Source organism: Macrobrachium rosenbergii, chromosome 47 (genome assembly GCF_040412425.1).
Source record: "Macrobrachium rosenbergii isolate ZJJX-2024 chromosome 47, ASM4041242v1, whole genome shotgun sequence".
NCBI lineage: Eukaryota > Metazoa > Arthropoda > Malacostraca > Decapoda > Palaemonidae > Macrobrachium > Macrobrachium rosenbergii.
Genome location: NC_089787.1, coordinates 41,424,526 through 41,444,062, shown reverse-complemented (window position 1 = coordinate 41,444,062; position 19,537 = coordinate 41,424,526). Strand labels below are relative to the sequence as shown.

Below are 19,537 nucleotides of genomic sequence, written 5' to 3'. Positions count from 1 at the left end.
TTCAGTAACAATGCAACATCCCACTTAACATTTCAGTAACAATGCAACATCCCATTTAACATTTCAGTAACAATGCAACATCCCACTTAACATTTCAGTAACAATGCAACATCCCACTTAACATTTCAGTAAAAATGCAACATCCCACTTAACATTTCAGTAACAACGCAACATCCCACTTACCATTTCAGTAACAATGCAACATTTAATAAGTTTGATAAAAAAAAAATTCAGCTGCTACCCCGTGTTCATCACAAGTACAGAAGCGATTATCTATTCTAATATTTGACCAAATAATCCAATATATCCCAAACAAAAATAAACATACTTAAGAAAAAAAAATCAATATTAGGCTAATGGTCGTTTTTCAGCGTTATTTGCAAGAAAATCTATATCTATGTACGTATGTATGTAGGTAAATCCATAAAAACGAATTGCTCACAGTATTTGTAAGAATTAATACAATACAAAGTTCTCAATCTCTTTAACTGACTTCCAGTAAGTGTAGTATTCTTTTGGATTTTAGAAATTCCAAATAGCTATAATCACCAATCCTCCCATAAAGGAGCTTTATATTTTTGAAATTCTCTTAATACCGTTAAGGAAGCAATTTGCCTTGAATTATAACGGAAATCTTTTCCAAATCCAGACCAGTTATTTTCATGATTAAATGAAAGACAAATATTACAACATTTTTTCTTCCAACCACAGGTAAGAGGGTCAGGCAAACTAACAATCCCGCTGTTCATTCTTGAAATACTGTCTCTACTGGGAACACTCCTGATGCTAGCCGTGACCTGTACACTGACAGAAGGACTGAGGCAAACCTGTGCATCTATAGGTCTCAACCAGACTAACATGAGGGGAGAAAACTGCCACTCACTACTCAACTTAAGGGTAAGACAGCTGTACTGATAGATCATTTGCTGAACTGCTTCAGAAATTACTTGCTTCACAAGGAAATGTTTTAATAAATATTCATCAATTTACACTACTAACAAACATCAAGACATCATTGTTAAAATTCTTAGTTTATAGCCTAATAAACTAATGTGCCAACCCTCCTAATATATGAGAAAGAAAACTGTCCTCTGGAATCGGTCAAGAAAGGCCTTCTTCAGGTAAACAAGTAACCAAACTATGAGTTTCACAGCCGGTGGCCCGGTGTTTTTCCGGAATAAAATTTTATCAACGTACCTGACAAAGATGACACTTTGTCACAGGGTATCTTACATCTCTACCTAATTTTTTTACTGTATTCTGTATTACGAAAGTTGCATAATTCTGGTAATTATAAGAGTAACACCGACTTCTTGTAGACATCGTCAGCAAACTCAGAATGTCTTTCGAAGATATAATGACGTAACCTATGACGTCATTAACCTGCCTCCTCCTCGATGGATAATTGGCTATTCGTGAAAAAGTCTCAACCTCTGGCAACAATGAAATACAACCAATACTCCTTGTTTACACTTTGTAGTAGTAGTAGTAGTAGTAGTAGTAGTAGTAGTAGTAGTAGTAGTAGTAGTAGTAGTAGTATATAGGATTTATGCCATGAGGTCGAGTGCTAGAATCCTTGAAGAAAAGGGGTTTCACAAGTAATCCGAGAAATTACTTTCTATCATTATTTCTCCACTGAAAAATTATATAATTAAAAATCAATTAACAAAGTGAAGAAAACTTTGGCATTCGTCGTAACTCCTTTGATATTTTTCCTAATATGACAGTGTGCAAGCAATCTTGGTATTTGAAAGCCTACCAACAATCGCACTACCATGCCGGTAATATTCTGTGGAATATGAAAACAACTTTCATTACAATGTTACAGTTCAGCCATTGTTGTACTCTGTCACTAAGAGGACAGGAGCGATCGTATGAAATGACGTGCCCTTACATGGATCCTTTATTTAACATAATTACATATGAGAAAGCGTGACATAATAATCAATGGGTGGATTATGGCGTTTCGGGCTAAGCCCAAGCACTGGGACCTATAGAGGTCATTCAGTGATGTATTATAACCCATATTTTTTTTTTTTTGGGGCAAAGCAAGTTTTAATGTTGTTCCGCAAGTTATATTTTACTAAGAAATCAACGACTATTGCTTTATAGAGCATATATAATTATCTTTCTGCACCTTATGGAAGTCAACAAATGACGAAAACTTGGTAGCCCTGGATGTGCGGGTGAACTCCTTACCCAAAAAGGGCCCTATTATTCATTTACCTGTTCAAGCTTACGTAGAGTTTGCCACAGGCCTCGTCGTAAACAATTGTGCAAGTCGAATCACAAAAGCTGTCCTGCAACCGCGGGTACAATGACTTATCATAGCCGCCATTCTTGAAGCCTTGACAAGGTACTAATATTTATTCAGAATTTCAGAGACAGCTGTTTGTCGTCATCACCTTGTGAGAGGAGTCGGGACGTCATATGTTTCCGTCCCGTATAACTTTGAACCCATACATTAGTGTGTTCCGCCACTGGCTTCGGCTGCTTTATTTTACTCTTATGAATATACTTTTCTCTCATAAAAATAATAAAGAATGCTGCCGAAAATTAGGTAGGGATGTAAAGTACACTATGGCTAAGTAATATCTTTGTCAAATGCACAGAAAAAAAAAGTTATTTCGGAAAAACACCGGGACAAAGGCTCTGAATCTCTCGTTTCCTTACAAGGTCCTGCACGGTTGCATTGTACTAGCTTGTGAACTAATTACTTTTGCCAGATTAATTGCCAGCGCAAATTCAACACTAAATGGGTAAAGCAGCCTTTGTGGAATCTGGCTCAAATCCCGCCTTCAAACTTTTTAAAAATCAAAACAATTAACCGATAGTATGATGATCCAAAGCTAACCACCTAACCGGTCTTTGGAAAGCCAAGAACTTGGCAGCTAATTTAAGCAAATTAACTGAGGGGTGCAGGTCAAAATTAACTTTTCCACAAAGTAACTTGTAACTATCCATATGAGAATAAAGCCAAAACCATCTCAGTCATTCTGCAGTAGATGAACCAACCTTTAGATAAAACTAGCAAAGTACTATGAGGGGTTTCATACATAGCTCTTTCCTAAATATGAGAAATCATGCGCCAAGAACTAACGCTTGAGATACATACCTATTCTAATGCTCTAATGCTCCTAATAAAGCTGCCCAGACAACTTGACGCGCTCAGAGATGAGAATCTTTCTTCACTCTAGTCAGAAACCACATCATCCTTTGGAAGAAGCGTGATGAACTTTCCTGCCATCACCTGAAAATATAAAAATTGGATGTTTATGAAAGAATGCTTTGGACAGCGTCTGAAACAACTATAAAAAACTCTAAGGGGTCTATACCATACTGATCATAATGATTACTACCCATCATTGCAACACTGCCAACGCTAAACTTTATTAAATCGTAACCAAAATTTGGGATGTATCAATCATTCTATTTTTTATAACTGTCACCACCATGAAATTACGGGGCCTCCAAAGATTTACAACTAGTAAGATTTACATTCATAAAACTCCAAGAGAAAGAGAGAGAGGAAAAAAGGTAACCTTTGGAGGACTGATATACCACCTAATGACACTGTTTCATTATGAAGGTCTGCGGGATCAGTGGCTACTTGAATTTGGTATCTTTACTCAGTTATGGTTATTTCAGCTTGATGCCTGTACGATACTTCATTCTGCATAATACTTTCACACATTTTCACTGTTGTAGCGATACAGCCATGACTTCTTGCAATGCTAAAACCAAAAATAATACTGATCACTATGTCTTATATATATTATATATATCAATTGAATTCCAAAATCTAAAAGAATTAAATGATAAATGAATAAGTTCTCTAAAAATTTAAAAAACAAACAGGTACAACCGAGATTTTCTTAAAAGCAATATATACCTGAAGTTCAGAGGAATATCTTGAATTTCAGATACAAACTACTGCAAATGCTCGAATTTCATCCGAAAGGTTACAAGACAAAAATGCTGAACTCAAGCATCTTTTCCAAGACTTTATCCATCAGTGTCAGTTGTTAGCTTACTGTGACAAATTACTGTAATCATTTCCACGGAGGGTAGTTGGTGCCCGCGAGTCATAAAATCCTTTTCCTGAGAAATCTAATACACTTACGCACTTCGTGTAAAGCAAAAATTGCAATGTTTCACTCGTATACAGCACTCAAGAAATAAAGGGTGTAACTGATACACAAGACACGTGCAGAGGGAGAAATTCCAGTGTATTATCTTTGTGGAAGACCATCTCACGGTTCACAGACCAATCACTCTAAAAGTTAGCTTTGGCACTTGGCCAATATCACTTTACCTCAAACACTGCAGAGAGCACACGTGTCACCAAGACGTGGATAAGGAACAACTGCTAACATAAATGCTGAATATAAAGGCCAATGTAGTGCTCTTAAACCTAAAAGCTTCGTAATTATCACTGGGCCAATGGGTCCTACACGGGAAGTGTCCCATCTCACTCGTCGAAAAAGCCTTTATCTCCCAAGTTATCACAAAAGAAACTGCAAAAAATCATGCCTTGACAGGAGAGACGTCCCACATAACTCTGAGGGATGGCAAAACGAGAAAAACCATGTTCGATAATGCAAAGGACAAATCCTATGAACGGAACTACTCAAAAGCCTTACGATGTCGTTACCATTTAAATTGAAAATACACTTTACAAACTAATAATTGCTGTTCAAATGAAGTGCCTTCACCAAAGCTGTTGCCAACCAGGAATTTATGCAAGGCTGGGCAAACCAAAGCAAACTTGTATAGCCTGTGGCGGATAGTTTAGTGCATAGTATAATTTTTAGGAGTGGAATACTGTACAATAAGGTCATACAACTATTCCCATCGAAGTGAACAGGAAAGTTCACTAGACTGAAGTGCCATGTGACATTTTCCTGCAATTTTCCTATTTACAATAATGACAAATAATTAAATGAAAATGTCAGAACTGCTACTATAGGATTTACATTTTATCCATAAAGTAGTATGCCTCTTAAAATTCATGCAATAATCTGCACGACCATAAGAAAAACATTTTAATGATTCCCAATAATGTGTTCAACTCTGACGACGACAAAACTTAATTATACAAAGTGCTTAATGCCGACTTTTTTTATTTTAACAATATTTAAACATTTCAGTATTACGTCAGGTAGTGCTTAAGCCGAAATAACAAAGATTATAAAACCTTCTGGACAGAGCATTTAAAGTGGACAAAGAACTCTTCAGTAGACGGATACACGAGGAAAACGATTATGAATCTTATTGGCCTAATCCTTACTGAGAACTGTACTCTGAGCTTATTGCGTACTTGTTTTCTAATCAAAACGCGTCAACCAGATGCAGGATAATTCAAGGGCTTGCGATCTGCTTATAAAACAATTTCTCCCCAATATAACAGCTGCGTGTGAAGTAAAATAAAAGATGCAGATCTGAAGCAATTATCTCTCCAACTTTTAACTTGCCATAAAAAATGCATTACAGTGACTCTTTCAAGTGAATGGCTAATGGCCATAAAAATTAGCAGTCGGAAGGTTAAAAAGATAATTGCCACATCAACTTACCAACAGTCACTTCAAGCTCTGTACAATAAACAAATGTAAAATGCAACATTGGAAAGTATATACCCTGGAATTCGGTGCGAATGGAATTGTACCAATTACAGTGTAACTGAGATTATAGCTTTAGGATCACCAGATACCTGAATAAGCATCTAAACCATTATTCCAGTACAGTGACTCAGAGGATGCTGAAACTATACGTTAGCTACATTTTAAGCACCATGTCTAAAACGGGTAATTTCTAGAAAACTAAAAGATCTAATTTTTACACTTGTAAAAAATGTAGTAGGAAATTGTTCAAGTAGTTATCCTGGTATCAACATTTTGTACACAACTGTCCTAAAAATCAGTCATTACCAGTATCTATTTTTTTGTTTTTATATATCTAATGAATCTAATAAAATAACTAATCACAACTTTCCCATCTAATAAAAAATTCTAATTAACATGCTTAATGATTTTTTCAGCTTGGTATTTAAAGAAAATTATATTTATAATATACAATTGTGCAGGACTTTCAAATCCAGCAACTCACTTTATACACTATTATTACTTTAAAATTAATATCTGTGGTTGGGTTAAAAGGATATAAAACCACACCTCAATTACAGTATGTTGTTGCTTATTCGGTATATATTGGAGACTGAGAGTGCCTTTAAATTGTGAAAAAATATAAGTGGTTCGTCAGTTGCTTGCCTATGAGATTTTTTTTTCCAATTGATGCCAAGGTTTGGTTAGTCTCCAAGCTATCCTGGAACCTTACTGGGGTTCGGTGGTTTATTAGATGTACTTAAGGTATACCTTACTTATTCAGTAATATAATATTCACCCCTTTCCCTGGGTTCTTATCACCTTGCTGCCTCGTGTCTTAAACTCTTATTCTGATGTTCACCTCCCTAATAACAAGTCTCCCATGCCAGTCTTAGCAGAGTTCCAAAAGTGAGTCAGTGTCTTCAAGAGTAATATATAAACCCCTTCTCTTCGCAGGTTGCAAATTACAATCTGTCGGTGAGCAGTTCTACTCTCATCAGAGGAGCCCTATTCACATTTTGGCCCTGCACTGTACTGATGTTCATCATCACCATCTTCCACCTATGCTCGTGCTATCGACGCTGCTATCGATAATTGATATCAGAGAGCCTATGGGCTCTCACCTTGGAGTCACAAGGACATTAAGTACACACTGTTAAAACTTAAGATTCTTGACAATACACAAAAAATTTCTATTTCATAATACCTCTCTAAAATGGCATTACCAACTGTATAAGTTAAGTAATCGTGCATGTTAGAGTTATACTGTATATGGATATGCCCTTTTGCATATTAATGAGAAGTAAACAGATAAATGTGTCTATCCTATGAAAGTTGGTAGCGGTTATCTTCGTATGTCTTTGGTCTGACTTCCTCTTGATTATATTTGCAGTTTTCCCTTAAACTGTCAGGCACTCTGCCTAGATCCGGCTTTGTTCGAACCTTTGTCCTTCAAATCTCATTTTATCAATAGTACCTAACGTATCAGTTCAAACGTCTAGAAACAGGGGGGTCGTCCCCAAAAGGGCAAATCACTGCGCACATAGCAAACGACTCGATCATCAGTCTGATAGGAACTGGATGCTCACACACACCTTATCAACTTTGGTGACGATAACATCAGAACAATGGAGACGTATTTAAACGAGTGGTCTGCGAGTCCCCATGATGTTTACTTGCCCTCAGGACAAAAGACAGAAAAATTCATTGTTCATGCGCAGTTGTTTTCTTCCACATCAACTGATTAAATTTCATAGCAAGTAGGAGGGGAAGGGGGAGTGTAAGTAACTTATAAGAGGAGGGGGCTATTGGTAACTTCCAAGATGGGTAACGGTAACTAACTCTTAACGGAAATCGGTTCGGGAATTAGATTGATAGACTGGCTTTGATAACGAAAGATACACAGCGAAGTTTTTAAAGCGATTCACGTGTCACAATGAAGAGCTTTCGTAACAAACCACCTTCCCATTCATTATCACATGAAATCTGAGATTTAACTTTCAGTAAATATATATATATATATATATATATATATATATATATATATATATATATATATATATATATATATGTATATATATATATATGTATATATATATATAAACATATATATATATATATATATATATATATATATATATATATATATATTATATATATATATATATATATATATATATATATATATATATATATATATATATATATATATCACGTGGCTCATTTAACGTTTCCTTTCATACTTTAAGTTATGCAATTCTTTACAAAAACAATTATTTCCTGTAACAAAAAATAAAAACTTCAGGATCTTTCCGGCTTCTCACTGATTTTACATCACGTGAAGATTCTACTATCCGACACAAATAAAACAGAAAGAGCTTCAATTTAATAACAGTAAAATGGGCAGCTTCAGAGAACTTATGTAGCCCTATCCAAATATTAATAAAAACGGGTGCCTTCTAGAACAAAATTTTCTACCAATCTGATTCTTACCACATTAAATTTTCATTCACTAACAGTGCTACACCATTGCTAAGACAAGTCCCTAACAGTATTACCTGGCGTCTTCCCCCGACAATCACCATATCTGCTTAAACGCTCGTTCTATCCGAAAAATGTGCCTTGTATACAAATTGTTTTACAAACTTCCCTTTCTCCAATTTGAATGCGAATAACATATTTAATAGCAAGCGCCGGTTGCTGACCCAACTTGAGAAGGAACAAGAAAAAAAAAAACGTATGATAAGGATAACTAATGCAACGGCAGGGGTTTTATCGATGGGCCGCGTGTTCATGGTTAAAAGATTTCTGGCTAAGAGCTCTGTCTCTCATATATCATTATAAAAAGACAGTTTGATTGATTGCTTCCACGGAAATGCTAATGACATTCACTACTGTATTAGCAGCGTTATCGGTCAACGTCACGGCCACCAACTGCAACGCGACTTGTTCGTGGATTTGCCTGTTACATCAAATTAGTTTTAAGGGCTTCGGGCCCTTCTAACAGGGATGGCTAAAAAATGTTTACGTCTCGTGTTTATGGAAGAGGTGGGCAGAATGAATTGAAGAAAGTTGAAGGGATATGGTGGATGGATGGATAGGAAAGATCCTTGTGTATAGTGAGTGTGTGTGCTTATTAAACATACAGTGACAATATACACAAAATTCTATTAAGTAATAATTGATCACAGATATATATATATATATATATATATATATATATATATATATATATATATATATATATATATATATATATATATATATATATATATATATATATATATATATATATATATATATATATATAATATATATATATATATATATATATATATATATATATATATATATATATATATGTATATGTATATAATATATATATATATATATATATATATATATATATATATATATATATATATATATATATATATATATATATATATATATATATATATATATATATATATATACATAAAAATGTGTGCGCGCTTGTAGAGTGCGCTAATTCGTACATGTCAAATCAACACAAATACATACTACATGCGAGCACACGCACAAAAAAAAAAAAAAAGGGAACTCGAGAAAACCTCGTAATACCAGTTCATTTTACACCTTTCAAATTATTGTTTTTTTTTTTTTAACTGTTGTGTAGACGTGACCCACTGATCTTGGGTATGAGGCCATCATTTATCATTCATTGTCAATTTTCTCTCGTGCTGTTTTGTCATGAATTAGAATTTAGATACCAAAGTTTTCTGTAGTTTGTAAGTACTGATGGGTTTTGTTTTGTCCATATTTTATAAAATATAAAATTTGTGTTTATTTTTTAAGTTTGAAGTAGATTAGTAATAAAATGTAATCATTTCCTTAAACTTAAGGTAAGTTCTCTTAACAAATGCTATTTGGACACAAAAGTATGTGACAACAATTCAAATGGTACTACTGATCAGTTTTGTAGAAACAACACAATAAAAATGCAAAAAAAAAAAAATCTTTTAATCTAGCTAACAACTTGTTGAAAGACTCCCAAACAAAGATCAATCAATCTTATGAAGGTGGTTCAAAATTTTAACGTGGACCAAAATAAATTACTTTTAACACAATTTCATATTTTTTTAAACAGAAATAATTACTGCAACATAACAAAACTCTATGATGATAACAAATTTGGTAAAATATTAATGAAGAGATAAAACGCTATTTGCCCAAGGCGTCATCACCTACCTTCAACTGACAGCATGAATGGAAATGCCTTTTTTTCTTAGTATATAGCAGAAAATACGACACTGCCCAAGTTCATACAAAGATAAAAACGTGACGCATATCCACGACAATACAGAATAAAACCAAAGACACTATGAACAAAACAAACGGGACTCCTGAGTCTACCACTCAAACCTCCTCCCACATCTCAACCAAAGGAGCCATGAAACCAACCATAGCTTCTTACAGAACCTAATTGTACCGTTCTATGAAAATCCTTACTCCAGGATGTCAGTCAGTCAACATGATGACCGCAAGCATTTGGATTTTGTTAAAGACAAAAATAAAACGTTGCACAATTATTCACTCACTACCGTTGTAGTTCCATCAATCTGTGAAGTATTTATCGGCAAAAGGGATCTTAGTATAACGAGAGTTTATGATCTTTATTCGACCCTGCTTCCCTTGTCATTAATCCCTCTCTATTCGAATCAGTATACTGTATCAATATATATATATATATATATATATATATATATATATATATATATATATATATATATGTGTGTGTGTGTGTGTGTGTGTGTGTGTGTACATGTGTGTATGTGTGTGTACTTACAAGTATATAATTTTCTTTACTCAACGGCAAATATAATTTCATAAGTACACGTCTTCATTTCAAATTCCGACGCATTTCGAGATCCTTTGTTTATCAGGAGTGCATGTTTTACAGGCGTGTGAGCTGCATTTCCTTCTTGGTGACATTACGTGTGAAATATATCCCCCGATGTTTGCATTTTGGGAAACGGCAATAAAAATATGGATTATCTTCCAATACTTAACAAGTTTAAGACTGCCTGAAATTCATGTCAATCAACAAAAAATTTATTCTTCTAAGCTCTGATTTACTTTTCCTTTATTCTTTGTCTTTCGACATTCAATTGCAACGGCCTCTCGATGCTCATCTTCTAGAACCGTCCTTTAATTAACCTAGATATTGCCAACTTTTTTGTTGGGTCCTAAGACCTCGCTACTCTATTTGATTTGATACTGTCGACAAATATTTGGGAAAATGTGTATAAAAACTTTTTGCTGCTGGTCAACCACTTGAGAGGCAATGACTTTTATTTCCGTGGTAATGTATGTGCATACCCATGAACGACCGCACGCGCGCACACACACACACACACAAAGTCTTTACACTGAACCACTGTTTTTCTATCCTTTGCCCTTGGGAACTTCAGTATTTTAACTTTAATTTTGCTCCTGAAATTGTCTTAGCAGTCTAAACCTGCACTTGAACGGCACTGCCTTTAAAGTTGGTTTCTTTGGGTAAAAAATGAGTTTTGTTTTTTGGTGGTTTTTAAACACACAGGCAGCCTCATTAATCTAGCTTCCATAACGTTACCTAACCTACGAAGTTGTGCTAACTGCATAAATTTTGAGTTTTCCAAACATGACCTGACTAGTCAAATCCTTAAGGGAAATGGAGGTCACTGACCTACTGAGTGGCCCACATTTCTAGAGTACCCTTAAGTTTATAGGGAGAGATGAGACAGTCTTTATCACCTCTGTGGCCTCCATATATGGCAAGTTGAGTGCTCTGGTTCATTCTTCTACACTGGTTACTGCTGGGGTTTATCTTCTAATTCGATTTAGCCCCAGATTACGGTGTTCATTTGCTAGAACTTTGCTGCTGCTATAAGGATGTTCAACTATATTTATGGCTAGTTTGCGAGTTAATTTTGAGACTGTTTTGAAGACCTATACTTATGGCTAGTTTGCGAGTTAATTTTGAGACTGTTTTGAAGACCTATATTCATGGCTAGTTTGCCTGTTTTGAAGACCTATATTTATGGCTAGTTTGCAAGAGTTAATTTTGAGACTGTTTTGAAGACCTGGTTTGCAGAGTTAATTTTGAGACTGTTTTGAAGACCTACATTTATGGCTAGTTTGCGAGTTAATTTTGACTGTTTTGAAGACCTATATTTATGGCTAGTTTGCAAGTTAATTTTGAGACTGTTTTGAAGACCTATATTTATGGCTAGTTTGCGAGTTAATTTTGAGACTGTTTTGAAGACCTATATTTATGGTTAGTTTGCGAGTTAATTTTGAGACTTGTTTTGAAGACCTATATTTATGGCTAGTTTTTATGGAGTTAATTTTGAGACTGTTTGAAGACCTATATTTATGGCTAGTTTGCGAGTTAACTTTGAGACTGTTTTGAAGACCTATATTTATGGCTAGTTTGCGAGTTAACTTTGAGACTGTTTTGAAGGCCTATATTTATGGCTAGTTTGCGAGTTAATTTTGAGACTTTTGAAGACCTATATTTATGGCTAGTTTGTGAGTTAATTTTGAGACTGTTTTGAAGACCTATATTTATGGTTAGTTTGCGAGTTAATTTTGAGACTGTTTTGAAGACCTATATTTATGGCTAGTTTGCGGGTTAATTTTGAGACTGTTTTGAAGACCTATATTTATGGATAGTTTGCAAGTTAACTTTGAGACTGTTTTGAAGACCTATATTTATGGCTAGTTTGTGAGTTAACTTTGAGACTGTTTTGAAGACCTATATTTCTGACTAGTTTGCGAGTTAATTTTGAGACTGTTTTGAAGACCTATATTTATGGCTAGTTTGCGAGTTAATTTTGAGACTGTTTTGAATTTTTTAGAGTTTATGAGTTAATTTTGACTGTTTTGAAGACCTATATTTATGGCTAGTTTGCGAGTTAATTTTGAGACTGTTTTGAAGACCTATATTTATGGCTAGTTTGCGAGTTAATTTTGAGACTGTTTTGAAGACCTATATTTATGGCTAGTTTGCGAGTTAATTTTGAGACTGTTTTGAAGACCTATATTTGAAGAACTTTGAGACTGTTTTGAAGACCTATTTATGGCTAGTTTGCGATTAACTTTGAGACTGTTTTGAGTTAATTTTGAGAATTTTGAGACTTTTGAAGACCTATATTTATGGCTAGTTTGTGAGTTAATTCTGAGACTGTTTTGAAGACCTATATTTATGGTTAGTTTGAGTTAACTTTGAGACTGTTTTGAAGGCCTATATTTATGGCTAGTTAATTTTGAGACTGTTTTGAACCTATATTTATGGATAGTTTGCAAGTTAACTTTGAGACTGTTTTGAAGACCTATATTTATGGCTAGTTTGTGAGTTAACTTTGAGACTGTTTTGAAGACCTATATTTCTGACTAGTTTGGTGAGTTAATTTTGAGACTGTTTTGAAGACCTATATTTATGGCTAGTTTATGAGACTGTTTTGAAGACCTATATTTATGGCTAGTTTGCGAGTTAATTTTGAGACTGTTCTGAAAACGATTATTGCTTCGTCTACCTCAATACAGCTAGGTGTGATAATTACAAATATAAGACTTGGTTGGGGTACTTTGGCTTTCTTTCATTTATTAACTCGGGCTACACGGGCTCAAGCACTGACCAGGTAAATACATAGCACTCTGAGTTAAGTTAGTGAAGGTGAGATGAGGATGCATCCCTATATTTTACTCATATGCTCTTTCCTCATACGGGAAGGAATGTTAAGGGTTAACTAAGCATTTCTTGAGACTACGTATGTTAAATTTAACAAAATCACAAGGCCGGAAAAACTACATTTCCACGCTGATCTCCAATTATTAACTCCCCACTAGGATATCTCATAATTGTTGAAATACACTGGGGACATGAAACAAGCAAAACTGTGGGCTGCACCCAGAATAATGGTAAAAAATTCATAAAGTACATAAGCAGTGAGAAAAATATATTGCTCACATCACTGACGCAAAAGTCACATCATATATTTACAATAATTTTAGTATTAACCAGAACCAGAAAACTTAAATTTGGGTTACTTTTACAAGTATTCGTCTGAAAATAAATAGCATTTCTTACAGATTTTTACGACTTCTGTAACAATGTATACATATATGTAAATATGTATACAGTATATGATACAGTATAAAACTTTATTTATGAAGCCACATACTGTATAGTGCAGCACACTTTGTACGTTGTATTTACTCTTTGGTGCTGTGTAACTTTATTGCTTTTAAAACAATAACTATGGGCTATGGTCTCTCAGATCCTTGAATTTGTCGGCTTAAAATTTTCATCAATGTGTATTTAGTCTATTGTTGTGTCCTGTTTTGGCTACCAAAACTCCTGACTCCTATCACAGAAATAATGAAAAAAAATGTTGCTATCTGAGGTTACAATTATTATTATTATTATTATTATTATTCAGAAGATGAACCCTATTAATGTGGAACAAGCGCCCAGGGTGCATTAAATCGAAATTCAAGCTTCCAAAGAATATGGTGTTCATTAGAAATGAACAACAGAAGGTAATGGGAAATATAGAAAGAGGATATCAGTTACTTGAATAACATTAGTTCTTCATTGGATGGGTCGATATCGTACTCGGCTAGCACTCTCCTAGGCCCACGTTCGATTCTCCGGCCGGCCAATGAAGAATTAGAGGAATTTATTTCTGATGACAGAAATTCATTTCTCGGTATAATGTGGTTCGGATTCCACAATAAGCTGTAGGTCCCGTTGCTAGGTAACCAATTGGTTCTTAGCCACGTAAAATAAGTCTAATCCTTCGGGCCAGCCCTTGGAGAGCTGTTAATTAGCTCAGTGGTCTGGTTGAACTAAGGTATACTTAACTTTTTACTTGAAAAACATGAATTAACAATAAGTAAAAAAACATGAATTAACAAAGTAAATAAAAATTTTGGTAAACGATTAAAATACAAGGGGAATTGTATTAGAGTAGCAATGAATTGCATCTTCGCTTGAACTTTTGAGGTTCCAATTCACGACATCCGCAGTGAGGCTGTTCCACGGTCCACTGGTGTGAGGAATAAAGGACCTCTGGAACTGAGAAATTCGACAGTGAGGCACAATTACTGTATATTGACGCTGCTGTTCTGCGAATCTGGTTGCTTTCGGCAGGAAAAGGGGATCAGCGATCAATTGTGAATGTGAAAGATCTCTGTTAAAATACAACTTATGAAAACTGACAAACAAGACAGTCCGTCGATGGTCCAAGTCATAAATGCAAATATTAGGAAACAGGATCTTACCACCACGAACCACTTTATCTAACAGAGATAAATCTCTGGCAGAAGTAGACATCAAACCAGAGAACAGTATTCCAATAAAGGAAGGGCAAACTACCTAAATCAGGTTGCACTAATTTTATCACTGTTATAAATATATGAGGCCTTACGAACAGCACCTAACTTTCGTGCAGGATGTGCTGAAACTTTCATTAGATGTTTCTCAAAAGTAGTATGTGAGTCAGAAGTTACACCTATAATAGTTGAAGCTTCATATTCATTCAGCAGAGTCCCATCCACCTAAAGGGGAAGATGGGGATGCAAAATCTATACGAGATCTGCTAATCAATAGGGTTTTCGTTTTACTGGAATTCAGCCTCATACCCCACCGACTACAGCATTCACTGATCCGGTCCATGGCCACTGAGGAAAAGGGGAGCTTCATTTTTCATAGGCTAAGCGGAGACTTAACTATACCCACAAGTGTTACATTATCAGCATACTGAACAATCTTGTTTTCCAGGCCAACAACCATATCACTTGCATACACTAAAGATAACAGTGGACCAAAAACACTATCCTGTAGAACTCCAGACATAATAGGTCTCCTATTTTGCTACAGATCCCATCAACAGCAACTTGCTTCTGCCTACCTGTAAGGAAACCTTGAAGTAATCTTAAAACATATCCACACACTCCAAGATACATTATGGTGTTAACATTACTACCTAGGTTAGGTTCGACTATGAAAGCTAGGTTTTAAGGTGGTTGTCATTATGTGTAATTGGTGGTATGTAAGAACAGGCATCCAGTCAGATAGCATGATACTTCGAAACGTTAGTTAAGTATTTTGGTTGTTATTACATACATCTCCTTTTTCCTATCACATCAACTATTACTCTTGGGTGGGTAGATAGGGTGTCCTCATTGTTAAAACACTTTTCAACAAATTATAATCCGGCTCCCATAATTCTCAAAAAGATAAAAATGATCTCTGCTGAAACTCGGTTCTGGCCGACAATACAAGTCACTGAAAAAATGGGACAATCTCTGATGTCAGTACCTTGGAAACCTGAATTACCATGGTAAGAAAGATACCGATGAGAGTAATGGAAAGGCTACAAATAAAAGAAAGGAGAGTTGTCAGTAGTCATAAAATGTGAACATCAGTGTGTGGGCATACAAACACATACACACATTCTACTACATACTATCTCAGTCAAGGAGGTGACTAGCTCTGTAGGGGAAGGGCATGGACTAATCTTTGGGCTTTTAACCATTCATGTGTAAGAAATACAGTAAATGAATTTGTATCTATCCACGATTTTACTCTAATGTGGTGTTGCCTATCTTTGTCATATTTACAACATTAACTCACGACAATTCTTTCTCAGGTAATTGAATTTGTTGGATCTGATTTTTATCAGTGTATCTTTAGTCTAAATTTAATAGTTTGTCCAGTTCTACCAGGATTTTTTATTGTTGTCACTGGATTGGAATACAAAATTTAGGCCAAAGGCCAAGCACTGGACCTATGTGGTCATTAAGCGATGGTTGATTCTTGACATGGAAATATTAAAAATATAATTCCATTATTTTATATTCCATTATGGTGTTTGTATGACTCCCTAAGTTAGGTTAGGTTATGAAAGCTTAAGGAGGGGGTCTTTTATGTTTAGCTGTGATATGGGGCATATATATTAAAGTTAAGCAACTTCGTGATCTATATTGTGTATTTGGTTTTTATTACATAAATCACTGATTTTGATACTCCAGCAACAAACCCCCCTGTATACATCATATCAAAAAATTATCTACGATGGGTTGATAGGAAGCCTTTATTCTTTAGTCACTTATTTTGACAAATTAAAATATTTGCATAATTACCAAAATTATAAAAATCAATAACCCAATGTCACTGCCAGCTTTGGCTGAAACTATTAAGTCACTGAAAAACGGGGAGACATGAGCTAAAATCAGTACCTTGAAAATCTAAGTTGGTGCTGTGTGAGAGCAAACATTAGGAGAAATAGAAAAGGTAAAGTGTGAGCTGTCAGTAGTCATAAAAGGTGAAGGGTGTGAATCCATGGACATGCATACATACATTCATACATACACATTACTACTACTACTACTACTACTACTACTACTACTACTACTACCATTGCTATCTAGACCAAGGGGGTCACTAGCTCTGTGGGGGAAGGGAAAGAACAACACAGGTCTTTTAGCTTTTATCGGGTCATATGTTACAATTTGTACTGATTTACTTTAATATGATACCGCCTGCCTATCTTCATCACATTTACCACATTAACTATTGGCAGGACTCTCTTAGATCCTTGAAATTGTTGAATATGATTTTTATGTCTTTTCACTAAAGTAATGAAAATAAAACTCTGCTATCTGAGGTTAAACTGTTGTGTTGTCATGACTTCTTAAATAGGTTTGTTAGGTTAATGTCCTTCCTATTTGTTTAATTGGAGTATGAGAGCATAGGTGCCCAGTCAAGAGAGTTCAAAAGGCAGAAACTACAAGTTTTGTATTATGTACTTGATTTAATTATATAAATTCCTGATTTCATGAAACTGCCAAGTCGCCCAGTTCCCTTAAAATAAAGTAATATCTTTGGGTGGTTAGATAGCCATTATTCTTAAATCTCTTACTTAAAGATATAATCAGATTTGAATAGTTTTCAAAATTATAAACATTAAGACTATACTGAAAATCTGTTCTATACTGAAAACGCAAAAACATGCTTAATGTTGGCATCCTAGAACTTTAAAATTGGTGTAGCAAATATTGGGAGAAATGGAAAAGGTAGAAACAAAATAAGTGAGAGCTGTCGGTTTTCACGAAAAGTGAAGTTTGTGGTTGTACAGTTGAACATACACAGCTAAGGACCTGGCGCCACAAGTTAGGTTAAGTTGGAACTCTGTTTATTTCAATTTACAATGCCCTTGGTTAGGTTAGGCGGGTATCTTTGGGAGCTCAAGGTCCCTGGCCAGGTAAAGCCCTGGTACCCAAGGTTAGGTCAGGTTATTTTAGTCGCAACCCTGATTATTTCAATTTACAATACTCTTGGTTAGGTTATGTGGAGGGTTGCCCTCCAGCTTGGTAAAGACCCTGGGTCAGGCTAAATACCTAATTCCTACATTCCCAATGTAGTTCCTCATAATTGTACTGTAGAATACAACGGGGAGGGGATTCCAGAGCATATTGAAGCTTTTTTTGAAACTTTAAATTAGCATTTCATGCGTGACAATATTGAGGAAATGTGAAGTGTACAAATAAAAGAAATGAGTTGTCATTGGTCATACAATTTGAAGTGAATGCGATAGCCAACACGCACACACGCAAGGTGGTTACTCTGTAAGAGAGGGAAGAAAGACGCATGTCTTTGGGCAACAAATCCTTGTAAACAAACTTGCTCCTTCCATACTAGCCTAAGTATATACAACTCAGCAACGTGGGTAAAGCGTGTCAAGCAATCTTTGTAAAAAAACTTGTGCCTGTTCACAAGATGCACCCATACTAAGTACATACAACTCAAAAACGCAGGTAAAGCACGTCAAGCAATTGCCTAAAGATACATTCTTAAGACAATACAATCTGGAACCTTACCATAGGGTAAATGCTATAGGCTTGCTAAACAATGATCAGTATCATCAGTGAGGGAAGACCATTCATCTTTCACAACAGAAGAAAGGGAACCATATTTATTTCTCAATTCATCGACTACTTACATTTCAAAAAAATAATAATTATTGGCCAATAAATTCAAGATGGCGAATGGTCAGACATGCAGATAACCAAATGAAAACAATCAACATGAACATCCGAGTACCAGCAGCTTGACTTCCTTACAAATGGTAATATTACTGACTTTAAATGAATGGTAAAAACTGTTATGTATTATTTCACCACTTACCACCAAATGGACTTTGAAGGAATAAATTTATGTTTTCGTTTCACTGCTATCACTTCATTCGGGTTGGGCTTTACAAAGTTGCCTTTACACACAAACTGGGCTTGCGCGTATATTTTCTTTGAATAATATAGTTCATGATGATATTGACCAGAACCGGGTCAAAATGCAAGAAAGAGCAGTTCAGAAATAAATAAAACCACACTGCCGTCGCATGTTGACGCGGACCCCAAGGACGATTAAGTGCAAATACACCTCTAACGTCTGAAGACATACCAACACTGCAGTGGTAGGACTGTCAAATACAAGAAGCGTGCGCAGAGATCTACTTCAACGTCTGCTAAGACTGTAATGCTTCTCAATGTCTCTGGATGAACTGCCTATACGAAATGAAGTAAATAACAAAAGTCAGACTTATATACCTTACGTCGTTGAGGTATTACAAAAGTCGTAATCATAAACATCCCTTAACAGTTCCATTTATGTGCAAACCCGAGCCCCAAACAGGTAAAGAATATGAATGCATGGAAACTCCGCCATCCTTATATCACGCGATTTCATGCGGGTCCAGCTAGCATTAATGGCACTTATCCTAGCTTAAAGCATATGACATGGTTCCACAATATATTAAAAAAAGGTATTAACAAACGGAGCAACAAATCAATCGGTAGACGTGGAAAATCAGAATGTATCCTCGTACTGCAACTTATATGTGTATGTA

General features: G+C 35.3%; 1 protein-coding gene and 1 long non-coding RNA gene across 2 annotated transcripts in view; one reads left to right on the top strand and one right to left on the bottom strand.

Moving 5' to 3' along the window:
* Positions 1 to 7,548, top strand: part of LOC136830796 (uncharacterized) — a 36,344-nt gene extending 28,796 nt beyond the window's left edge. The window contains exons 4-5 of the mRNA XM_067090718.1: positions 712 to 897; positions 6,558 to 7,548. Of these exons, the coding sequence (XP_066946819.1) occupies positions 712 to 897; positions 6,558 to 6,695 (324 nt within the window). The 3' untranslated portion in view covers positions 6,696 to 7,548. The remainder of the gene's footprint in view (positions 1 to 711; positions 898 to 6,557) is intronic.
* LOC136830797 (uncharacterized) overlaps positions 1 to 19,069 on the bottom strand; it is a 38,944-nt gene extending 19,875 nt beyond the window's left edge. Inside the window, exons 1-2 of the long non-coding RNA XR_010850749.1 lie at positions 18,820 to 19,069; positions 3,116 to 3,250 (exon numbers count right to left, since the gene is read on the bottom strand). This is a non-coding gene — a long non-coding RNA (uncharacterized lncRNA). The remainder of the gene's footprint in view (positions 1 to 3,115; positions 3,251 to 18,819) is intronic.
* Between the last annotated feature and the right edge of the window lie 468 nt (positions 19,070 to 19,537).